Source organism: Sorex araneus, chromosome 4 (assembly GCF_027595985.1).
Source record: "Sorex araneus isolate mSorAra2 chromosome 4, mSorAra2.pri, whole genome shotgun sequence".
Lineage (NCBI taxonomy): Eukaryota > Metazoa > Chordata > Mammalia > Eulipotyphla > Soricidae > Sorex > Sorex araneus.
In genome coordinates, this window is record NC_073305.1 from 110199022 (window position 1) to 110211923 (window position 12902).

General features: G+C 42.9%; 1 protein-coding gene across 1 annotated transcript; it reads left to right on the forward strand.

The window, feature by feature from the left end:
* The first annotated feature begins 700 nt into the window (after positions 1-700).
* LOC101558248 (non-POU domain-containing octamer-binding protein-like) lies at positions 701-3001 on the forward strand. Its single transcript, XM_055135939.1, is given in 2 exon segments — positions 701-980; positions 983-3001. Coding segments are annotated over 2 exon segments (1425 nt in total). The 5' UTR covers positions 701-715; the 3' UTR covers positions 2143-3001.
* Positions 3002-12902: the final 9901 nt, after the last annotated feature.

Consider the following 12902-nt stretch of genomic DNA (forward strand, 5'->3'; position numbering starts at 1 on the left):
CACCTTTGTGTCACTACCTTATGTGATTTCTATATAAACTAAGACTGTAGGAGAAGGTACAGAAGCAGGGAGAAGACACAGAAGCAGAGTACAGAGTGAAAGAGAATCATTGGAGCCAGATGCACGGGAAAGAAAGAACACAAAGTGAGTGAGAATCAGAGTCAGAGTCAGAGTCAGAAGTGAGAGTGAGTGGGTCTCCAGAGACTAAAGCAGAAAGGCTCCAAAGAGAGAGATCAGAAGAAGAGAGATTGGAAGAGATCTGAGGAGAGACAACAGAGACAGAGATAGAGAGACAGACAGAAGAGAGCACATTAGCACACACAGAAGCAGAGCACAAAGGAGGAGCCATCTCTATCCGGTCCATATACAGCAGCTCAAGAGCACCAAACGCAAGCAGCGAGAGAGCAAGAGCGCCACCCCAAGAGCCCGAGAACAACACACACACATCACCCCCCTCCAGTGCGCACACATTTGTATTTTTTACAAAACTGTTCAAGTTTTAAATTCAAAATTGCCTTATAGGAAAGTATTGATGTGTAAAATACTCTATTCATTGTGAGTCACAGTTCCAAATATCTTTGGTATATCCTTACGTTCACTAAGTATGTATCCCATGTTTTGAAGTGACAAAAAAGGGTAAATGTCTCGGGGCGGTAGGGGCCAGGTAGCGTCGCCATTACTCTGAGGAGAGGCCAGTCAGTGGAGGGGTGCAAGAATGCAGAGCAATAAAACCTTCAACTTGGAGAAGCAAAACCATGCTCCAAGGAAGCATCATCAGCACCATCACCAACAGCACCACCAGCAGCAGTAGCAACAGCCGCCTCCAATACCTGCAACATGGCAACAAGCCAGCAGCCAAAATGAAGGCTTGACTATTGACCTTAAGAATTTTAGAAAACCAGGAGAGAAGACCTTTACCCAGCGTAGCCGGCTCTTTGTGGGCAATCTTCCTCCTGATATCACCAAGGAGGAAATGAGGAAACTGAGAAATATGGGAAAGCTGGTGAAGTCTTCATTCATAAGGATAAGGGCTTTGGCTTTATTCGCTTGGAAACACGAACTCTAGCCGAGATTGCCAAAGTGGAGCTGGACAACATGCCACTCCGTGGCAAGCAGCTTCGTGTGCGCTTTGCTTGCCATAGTGCATCTCTCACAGTTCGAAACCTTCCTCAATATGTGTCCAATGAACTGCTGGAGGAGGCCTTTTCTGTGTCTGGCCAGGTAGAGAGGGCTGTGGTCATTGTGGATGATCGAGGAAGGCCCTCTGGAAAAGGCATTGTTGAATTCTCAGGGAAACCAGCTGCTCGGAAAGCTCTGGACAGATGTAGTGAAGGCTCTTTCCTGCTAACCACATTTCCGAGGCCTGTGACTGTGGAGCCCATGGACCAGTTAGATGATGAAGAGGGGTTACCAGAAAAACTGGTTATGAGGAACCAGCAATTTCACAAGGAAAGAGAACAACCACCCAGATTTGCCCAGCCTGGCTCATTTGAGTATGAGTATGCCATGCGCTGGAAGGCACTCATTGAGATGGAGAAACAGCAGCAAGACCAAGTGGACCGTAATATCAAGGAGGCTCGTGAGAAGCTGGAAATGGAGATGGAGGCTGCTCGTCATGAGCACCAGGTCGTGCTCATGAGGCAGGATTTGATGAGGCGCCAAAAAGAACTTCGAAGAATGGAATCGCTCCATAATCAAGAAGTGCAAAAACGAAAGCAACTGGAGCTCAGGCAGGAGGAGGAGCGTAGGCGCTGCAAGGAAGAGATGTGGAGACAACAGGAAGAAATGATGCGGCCACAGCAGGAAGGATTCAAGGGAACCTTCCCTGATGCGGTATATCTCCCATGTGCCTATAATAGAGAACAGGAGCTGCGGATGGGTCAGATGGCTATGGGAGGTGCTGTGGGCATAAACAACAGAGGTGCCATGCCTCCTGCTCCTGTACCGGCTGGTACCCCAGCTCCTCCAGGGCCTGCCACTATGATGCCAGATGGAACCTTGGGATTGACCCCACCAACGACTGAGCGCTTTGACCAGGCTGCTACAATGGAAGGAATTGGGGCAATTGGTGGAACCTCTTCTGCTTTCAACCGTGCGGCTCCTGGAGCTGAATTTGCTCCAAACAAACGTCGCCGATACTAATAAAATTGCACTGTCTAGTTTCCTAAAACCCTTAAAGAAAAGGACCCTTTTTGGACTAGCCAGAATTCTACCCTGGAAAAGTGTTAGGGATTCCTCCCAATAGTTAGGTCTTCCCTGCCTATAGTATTCTATCTAGGGAGTATGCTGGAGGCAGAGGGCAAGGGAGGGGAGATCATTACAAATCAATGCTGTGTGGTATATTGTTTCTGTGTGGTGCATTCCTGAAGTCTCATGTGATTGTTGAGCCTAAGGGAACCATGACAAAATGGATCCAGTTAGAGCCCCATTACTCATGATCATTCCATTTGTCCATCTTGTTCTATTTGCTTATTCATAACCTGCAACCCCAAAGACACTGCCATGTATACCACTAAAACCAAACATCCCCCATGACCTTAGCCCCATTGCTTCATTCACTCCCAGGTCGGAATTCCAGCAAATGTCCATAGAGGTCACAGACAACATATGTACTGGTTCTGTTATATCCCATATATTACCCTTTCATGTCTTAAGGAAGACATTTTCTCTTAGAGATTTTCATTTAAGTATATCTTTAAAAAATCTTGTGTTAACTTGCCTTCATTATTTTCTTGGGTAAGGAAAATCCCATGGATCACCAATTTTGTCTATGATGTTGCTCGTCACAGCTTTTCTTGATAGGCCCAGTACAATCTTGGAAATAGGGTTGCTTTAGGCTAAAGGTCAGACAGTAGCTCTTCAGCTTGCCTGTCTTAGGTAGTTATGCTGTTCATTTTTTATTAGTGTGCCATGTTTGATTTGTCCCTGATAATCTTTGGGGTTTTTCTGAGATATGGAGCAGTAAAGCAGCATCACCTTATTAAAATACATTTTAAGCCTTTTTTAAAAAAAGGGTAAATGTCTGCATTTCTAATAGAGTTTTAAAACTGTGGGGTTTTTAAAGTAAGGCAATTGTTTAAAAGAAAACAAAAATTGTTTCACACTAAGATGAAATGGGTTTTAGATCAAAATAATTCTTTTTATAAAGTAGTATTATAGATAAACATAAACTCCACATCACAACTTGGATATTTACAGGCACTTTTCCAGATTATTTTCAAGAAAATATCTTGATACAGCAATAGTAGAAGTCATTGGTTAATAAAAAAGCACAATCTATAAATATGGTTAGAAAAATCATCCATATTTGAGGTTAACTGTGCATATGAATTTGCTGAAGAACATAAGATGTGCTCTCTAAATTAAAATGAAAATAGCTGGGTCTGGATCACACACCTAACATAAAAGCCAATTCAAAGTGTATCAAAGACATTGAGATCAGACCAGAATCTCTAAACCACACTGAGGAAAATATAGGCAGAACAACGCAAGATCTGGACCTCAAAGTTGTTTTAAATGATACAACATCAATGGCAGAGACAACAGAATAAAAAATAAACAAATGGGATCTAATTTAGTTTAAGAGTTTTAATTTAATTCTTTAATTTAAGAGTTTCTAAGTGACAAAATATTCATGGGCTATAAAACTGAAAGACAACTAACTAAATGAGAGAAAATGTTTTCAGTCAACACATAGATAAAGGATTGATATCCAGGATATATAAAGTACTCATTAAGATGAACAAAAAATCCTAAAACCCCATTTAAAAATGGGAAGAGTAAATGATCAGGAACTTTTATGAGGAAGACCAGAAGTTCATAGTGTAGGTGCACAATATGTTTGGTGGCCGAGAACCGAGCTGTTCAGCATACTTAGAACATCCAAGTGGGTTCAAGGTATAGGACTGCACATAGCTGTGATTGATCATTTACAGAGCATTTTAACTGAGACAATTCTCTTGGGTGTCAAGGAGACACTCTGTTTCCCAGGGGCTATACGGACATTCGCCCAGGGGCAGCAAGAATTATATTGCTGTTCTCTTTCCCTGGTTCTTAGTAAATATTAAACAATTAAGTTTACTTCTTATTAATACTTGCAGTTATTTGGATAAACACAATATGAGTTATAGATTCCAAAACTTAGTTCTTTGGCCTTCAAGGGCAAGATTGCTGGGCTTCTACCATAAATCCCAGACTGGGTCCTCAGGCCGGTTTATCTCTTCCTTTCCCGTGGAGGTCCTGTCTCTTAAGTCATTGTGGCTTGCATCAAGATAGTGCTGTTGGGGAAGGGAGCTGCGGGCTGAATGAGGGCTAGAGACTGAGCACAGCGGCCACTCAACACCTTTATTGCAAACCACAACAGCTAATTAGAGAGAGAAAACAGAAGGGAATGCCTTGCCACAGTGGCAGGGTGGGGTGGGGGGGAGATGGGATTGGGGAGGGTGGGAGGGACACTGGGTTTACGGGTGGTGGAGAATGGGCACTGGTGAAGGGATGGGTTCCAAACTTTGTATGAGGGAAGTATAAGCACAAAAGTGTATAAATCTGTAACTGTACCCTCACGGTGATTCTCTAATTAAAAATAAATAAATTTAAAAAAAAAAAGATAGTGCTGTTAGGCTTTCTAGATTGTCCCATTTTGATGCAGGGGTATATTCGCTGCTCGCCCAGGGTCTATCCCAGTCCCAAGGTGGGACCTCCCTTTGTGGGTGTTAAGAACGATGGAAACTGAAGCCTGAGTCAAGTAATTATAATGGATGCCCAGAAGCAGATATATTTCAGAGTCTATCAACTCTCAAACACTAGGAGCATAGCATTAATGAATATTCTGTGTTAAAGCAAAAAACATGCTTTAAGGCAAAATATGTAAAAGCTATAGGGGAAATAGAAAAGCAAGTGATTCACTTCAAATGAAAAGTCCAAAATCACCTAAGTAACCAAGCCTGACCTGGGGAAATTGTAAAGCATAAAGGAAAGGTTAAAGATAAACTCAGATGATTAGGGGTCCTCATAAGAGCACTGTAAGCTCCTCGGGGGAGAGGAAAAGGGGCAATTCACTGATGAAGGCTAAAACACTTGAGGTTAATATTTAACAGACTAGCAGACAAACAACAGTCACATGAAAAAATACTCTTCATCACTTATTATTAGGGAAATCCAAATCAAGACAACAATGAGATACCATCTCACACCAGTGAGAATGGCACATATAAAAAAAAAACTGGAAGCGGAGAATGCTTTGGACCCCAGATTGGGCCAACAACACTGGGATGCCAGAAGAAGAAGGTACAGGCAGCATGCCTTCTCCAGATGAAGCCCCGGCGACACTGAGCTTCTACTAACACAGCTCCGGTATGCAGGACTGGACATCTCCAAACCACGTGGCTGCATAAGGTTTTCCTGATATACAAAAAATATGCTCTGGAATGGCTCTGCCACTCCTGAGCATCCATTATCCCAGAGGCACAGAAACCAATCTCAGAATGCAGCGGCTGTTGGCAGATACACTCCTGGACTCTGAACTAAGCTACAGCCCCTTGCAGCCCCGGGAGGGGAAGGGTTTCTGTCCCTCGGCCTTTTCCCCCCTGTGACAGCATGGTGACCGCCACCATTCAGAACCTGTTGGACAGAGAGGTAGGAGTTTGCAGTGATGGGACGGGATGCATGGGGAATCTTGCGATGGGGGAGGGAGAACTGGCCCTGCCTCCTGCTCAAATGAGACCCTGAGCAGTTGCCCATGGACAGCTCCTCTGCTCCTGAACAGCCATGATCCCAGCGCCACAAAAACCAATCTCGGAATGCAGTGGCTGCTGGCAGAAATACCTCCGGACTTAATACCAGAATTCCAAATCTGGGCGTCCGCTTTCGTGACCATGCAACATCGTATGCTCTTTGTTACCAACAATAGAAAACATACAATCTAATGATGTCATTCCGACAGGTCTGACTGTTGGGGGTAAAACACCAAATAATGATAGTGAGTTTCCTGTCGAAAATTGAATATAACCAAAGTAAGGAAAGAGTAAAGTGATAATCATCTGCCACACAGGCAGAGGGGGATTGGGAGGGGGGATATGCTGAGGTTACTGGTGGTGGAACGTGCACTGGTGAAGGGATGGATGTTTGAGCATAGTATGACTGAGCCTCGATCCTAAATGCCCTGTAACTGTTCTCACAGTAACTCAATTAAAACATAAATTAAAAGACCCCCGCCTGGCACCTTTCGGCCGCCGCACTGTTGGTTCCTGACCACTCCCCACTCTGCAGGTAAATAGGAAATCCCTTGGAGACCCTGCCCAGCGTGGAGAAGCCCTCTCCCCGCCCCCTGCCCGCGGTTTGGGGCTCGCCCTGACACCCCCACACTTGCCTGGCACCTTTCAGCCGCCACACCGTCAGTTCCTGAACACTCCCCACTCTGCTGGTTAGGGGCGTGTCCTCAACTTAGGGGCATGGCCTCAAAAGTGGGCGTGGCCTCTTTCCGGAGCAGCGGCCACTTACGCGGCAGCAGTTGTTTTTATACCATTCCACGCATTGTCCTTTGGCCACAATTGATAGAAGCCACTACTCTGAAGAATTTCCTGGTCATCTTAGTCACTATATGTTAATAGTCAAGTAACCTACCCTGTCCTAATTTCATGAAAACTGTCAGTGAACACATCAACTTGCACAGAAAAGTCCTTTGTAAAAAGAGCATAGCCCCACATCTTCAGTTGAGGCCTCTCCCAAGCTAAGGAGAGCACCGGATAGTAAAGCCTATAACAACATGAAGAAACAGCGAAAATCCTCACAACCAGGAGAGATCCAAGAAAATATCTCACTAACCTCAGCAGCGACTTCCCAGAAATACAACCTCCTCTTGGATAAAGAATTCAGAGAGGAAATTGTGAGGATGGTTCACGAACTCAAAGAAACTATGGAACGAACTTCCAATACACTAAGGGAGGATATGGATGCAGCATTGGGACACTCCACCAAGATAATCCAGGAAGAAATGAGAGCAGAAATTTCAAAGCTACGAACAGAAGTCACACAACTAAAAGAATCAGTAGATGAAATAAAAAACTCGGTAGGAGCCCTCAATAGTAGAATGACTACAGCCGAAGACAGAATCAGTGAGCTTGAAGATGAGCTGCACAAAGCATATAGGCAACAACAAATAATGGCAAAAGACCTCAAAATGGCTCTAGAGCGAATTAGAGTCAGGAGAAACAACATAAGAATCATGGGAGTGCTGGAACCACACGGAACCAATCCCAATGAAAAAAACACCATTAAAGACATCATTGCTAAAAAATTCCCAGAGCTAGAGAATGCGGACATCCAGATCCAAGGAGTCTGAAGGTGCCAGCTAAAAGGGACCCAAATAGAAAATCCCCAAGGCATATCATAGTCAGAATGATGGATGCCATGGATAGAGACACAATACTGCAAGCTGCAAGATCAAAGAAGGAGATCATATACAAAGGAGCATGAGCACCCCTTAGATTCACAGCAGACCTATCAGAAGAAACCCTCCAAGCCCGAAGACAATGGTGGGATATAGTGAAAAAACTTAATGAAATGAATGCCTCACCAAGAATACTCTACCCGGCTAAACTCTCAGTTAAACTTGAAGGAACCATACACTATTTCATGGAGAAGCAACAGCTCAGGAACTTCATAGACTCAAGACCAAATTTAAAAGAAGGACTCAAAGGGCTACTATAAGACAAGGAAAAAACCTACAACAACAACAAACCCTACAGAAAAATGACACAAAATTCCATGATAATAACTTCTCTTAATGTTAATAGTCTAAATGCACCAATCAAGAGGCACAGAGTGGCAAAATGGATTCGGAAACTAAACCCAACTTTCTGCTGCCTACAAGAAACACATCTGAATAGTCAGAACAAACACAGACTCAAAATCAAAGGATGGAAAACAATCCTGCAAGCAAACAGCCCCCTCAAAAAAAAAAAAGAGGGGGTGGCCATACTAGTATCCAATAGCATAGATTTCAGGCTAAAAAAGATCAGAAGGGACAGTGAAGGTCATTTTCTATTCATCAAGGGATATGTACAACAGGAAGAAATCACACTCTTAAACATATACGCACCTAATGAACAACCAGCTAAATACTTAAAAGAACTCCTAACAGAATTTAAGGAGGACATAACTAGCACCACAATAGTAGTTGGAGCCTTCAACAACTCACTATTGAACAATGAGTGGGTCACGAAGGAAATCAAGGAAAAAATCAAGAGATACCTCGAAACAAATGAGAATGAAGACACAAGCTACCAGAACCTATGGGACGCAGCAAAAGCTGTGTAAGGGGAAAATTTATAGCTCTGCAAGCCTTTCTCAGAAAGGAAGAAAGGGCCTATATTGATAGCTTGACTTCGAAGCTCAAGATCTTAGAAGAGGACCAGCAAAAGGAACCCAAACCAGATCAAAGGAAAGAAATAATAAAACTTAGAGCAGAAATTAATGATATGGAAACCTGAAAAACAATCCAAAAGATCAATGAAACAAAGAGCTGGTTCTTCGAGAAAATAAATAAGATTGATAAACCGCTAGCAAGACTCACAAAGAAAGAAAGAGATAAAACCCTAATAAACCGAATCAGAAATGAAAAGGGGGACATCACAACAGAAACCAAGGAGATTCAAAGGATCATCAGAGACTACTTTGAAAGTCTGTATGCCACGAAACAAGAGAACCTAAAAGAAATGGACGAATTCCTTGACTCCTACAATCTCCCAAGACCGAACCAAGAAGACTTGAAATACCTGAATAGGCCCATAAATATCAAGGAAATCAAAACTGTAATCAAAAGTCTCCCCAAAAACAAAAGCCCAGGTCCAGGCGGATTCACTGGCGAATTCTTCCAAACATTTAAAGAAGACTTGTTGCCAGTTCTCCTCAAGCTTTTCCAGGAATTGAAAAGACAGGAACCCTTCCGAACAGTTTCTACGAGGCACATATCTCCCTAATACCAAAAGCAAACAAAGACACCACTAACAAAGAAAACTATAGACCAGCCCTTTTGGCCCTGCTGCGGATTGAGCATGATGGAAGAGCCCAAAAGAGCACCCTTGGACTCCAAGCAGCCTACTGAACTAATTCTGGCATGGGATCAGAGACCCCACGGCGGGCTGCGACAGTGGAAACCGGACATTTCCCAATTCTTTTAACCTCTCTCTCTCAACCCCTTCCTCCCGAGCACAGTGCAGGGTCCACGGCTTTCTGAGCGCAAAATGGAGACGCCGAGCCTCTCTCTAGGTTTCTCCATCTTATGAGCACCATAAAACGGTAAAAGTTTGTAGTGATGTTAGTTCTGGTTGTACTTTCCCTGGACTTTATACAGAAACCCGAAACCGCAGCCGCGCGACCTAATGTCATCTTAGCATCAGCAATATGTAATGTTACTTTTTAATCGGACAGACTTTTGTGGGTGATCCTAACAAGAATAGTAAGTCTTTTGCTGAAATATTGAAGGCAATCAAAGTGGTAGCCATCTCTCTAGACTGAACTAAGCTATATCCCCATGCCAGCTGAAAAGAAATATCCTTCTTTCTCGGGAAGAAACACGGCATGGCGTCAACCATAATGTGATGTCCATTAAGCAAACAGACCTGGTAGTGTGGGAATGGGATATAAGGGGAAAAATTATGTACATGGAACAGCGGGACGCTGGTGGAATCTCGAGCCGGAGCTGATACCAGCGCAAGACCTTTGGTTCCAGAAACTGCTTGCAGACACTCTACTAGACTATCAACTAAGCCAGAGCCCCATGCCTGCTGATGACGGGAAATAACCATCCTTTTCGGTTTTTTCCCTTTGTCAGACAGTGTGGCGATTACTAAACAGGCGTGAACTCGGTGGCGCGGGGCAAGAGGGGAAAAAGAAAAGTTATGTAACAAACAGCGGGACTTAATATCTCTATATTCTTAGCAATGGAGAACTATCAAATGCTTCCTTGGCAATAGGACTGTCTTTTTCTTTTTGGGGGGAAACCCCAGCAACGGTAGTGAGTTGTGTGTTGAAACATGGAATGTAATCGAGATAGAAGTGAAACTTATCACTTACAAGGGTGGGGGCTGGGGAGGTGAGAGGGGGCGGCAGTTATACTGGAGTGGTTGGTGATGGAATATGGGCACTGGTGAAGGGAAGGGTGTTTGAGTATTGTATAACTGACATAATCCTGAGAACTATGTAACCCTCCACATGGTGATTCAATAAAATTTTAAAAAAAGAAAACTATAGACCAATATCCTTGATGAACACCGATGCAAAGATCCTCAACAAAATACTAGCAAATAGAATCCAACAACTCATCAAAAAGATCATACACCATGACCAAATGGGATTCATCCCAGGGATGCAAGGATGGTTTAACATTCGGAAATCAATCAACATAATCCATCATATCAAAAAAAGTAAAGATAAAAACCATATGATCATATAAATAGATGCAGAGAAAGCATTTGACAAGATCCAACACCGATTCATGATAAAAACTCTCACCAAAATGGGTTTTGGAGGAACTTTTCTCAAGATAGTCAAAGCCATCTACCACGAACCTATGGCAAGCATTATCATCAATGGAGAAAAACTAAGGGCCTTTTCTCTAAGATCAGGGACAAGACAAGGATGCCCACTCTCACCACTTCTCTTTAATATAGTACTGGAAGTATTATCAATAGCCATCAGGCAAGAAAATGATATTAAGGGGATTCAGATCAGAAAGGAAGAAATCAAGCTCTCACTATTCGCAGACGATATGATACTATACCTAAAGAAGCCTAAAAGCTCTAGTAAGAAACTCTTAGAAACAATTGACCTGTACAGTAAAGTCTCAGGCTATAAAATCAATACCCAAAAATCCATGGCCTTCCTGTATGCAAACAATGAGACAGAGGAAAGGGACATGAAAAAAGCAGTCCTGTTCACAATCGTGCCCCAGAAAATCAAATACCTTGGAATCAGCTTAACTAAAGAAGTAAAGGACCTCTACAAAGAAAACTATAAAACACTACTCCATGAAATAAAAGAGGACATGAGGAAATGGAAACATATCCCCTGCTCATGGATAGGGAGAATAAACATTGTGAAAATGGCAATACTCCCCAAAGCATTATACAGATTTAATGCAATCCCTATAAGGATACCCATGGCATTCTTCAAAGAAATGGATCAAGCAATCCTGAAATTTATATGGAACAATAAACCCCACGGATAGCTAAAACAATTCTTGGGAAAAAGATGATGGGAGGCATCACCCTCCCCAACCTTAAATTCTACTACAAAGCGGTAACAATTAAAACAGCACGCTACTGGAAAAAAGGCAGAGCTGAAGACCAATGGAACAGGGTGGAAAATCCCTACACACAACCTCAAATGTATGATCATCTAATCTTTGATAAGGGAGCAAGAGATGTGAAGTAGAGCAAGGAAAGCCTCTTTAACAAATGGTGTTGGCACAACTGGACAACCATGTGTAAAAGAATGGGCTTAGACCTCGACCTGACACCATGCACAAAAGTCAGATCAAAATGGATTAAAGACCTCAACATCAGACCACAATCCATAAGGTACATTGAAGACAAGGTCGGCAAAACCCTCCACGATATTGAAGATAAAGGTATCTTCAAAGATGACACGGAACTAAGCAATCTAGTAAAAACAGAGATCAACAAATGGGGCTACATTATACTAAAAAGCTTCTGCACCGCAAAAGATACAGTGACCAAAATACAAAGACTATCTACAGAATGGGAAAGTATATTTACACAATACCCATCAAATAAGGGGTTGATATCAATGGTATATAAAGCACTGGTTGAACTCTACAAGAAGAAAACATCCAACCCCATCAAAAAATGGGGTGAAGAAATGAACAGAAACTTTACCAAGGAAGAGATACGAATGGCCAAAAGGCACATGAAAAAGTGCTCTGCATCACTAATCATTAGAGAGATGCAGATCAAAACAACCATGAGATACCACCTCACACCACAGAGACTAGCACACATCCAAAAGAACAAAAGCAACCACTGTTGGAGAGGATCTAGGGAGAAAGGGACCCTTCTACACTGCTGGTGGGAATGCTGACTAGTTCAGCCCTTTTGGAAAATAATATGGACGATTCTCAAAAAAGTAGAGGTTGAGCTCCCATTTGACCCAGCAATACCACTGCTTTGAATATATCCCAGAGGAGCAAAAAAGTATAGTCAAAATGACATCTGCACTTATATGTTCATTGTAGCACTGTTTACAATAGCCAGAATCTGGAAAAAAACCAGAGTGCCCTAGAACAGATGACTGGTTGAAGAAACTTTGGTACATCTATACAATGGAATACTATGCAGCTGTTAGAAAAAATGAGGTCATGAAGTTTGCATATAAGTGGATCAGCATGGAAAGTATCATGCTAAGTGAAATGAGTCAGAAAGAGAGAGACAGACATAGAAAGATTGCACTCATCTGTGGAATATAGAATAATAGACTAGGAGTCTAACACCCAAGAATAGTAGAAATAAGTACTAGGAGGTTGACTCCATGGCTTGGAGGCTGGTCTCTCATTCTGGGCAACTCAGAGAAGGGAACACCAAGTAAAATGTGGTCGGAGGTCATGCGGGGGAGGGGTGACGCGTGCTGAATGTAGACTAGAGACTGAATACAATGGCCACTCAACACCTTTACTGCAAACCACAACACCTAATCAGAGAGAGAGAACGAAAGGGAATACCTGCCATAGTGGCAGTTTGGGGTGGGGGTAAATGGGACTGGGGAGAGTGGGAGGGACGCTGGTTTACTGGTGGTGGAGAATGGGCACTGGTGAAGGGATGGGTTCTCGAACTTTGTATGGGGGAAACATGAGCACAAAAATGTATAAATCTGTAACTGTACCCTCA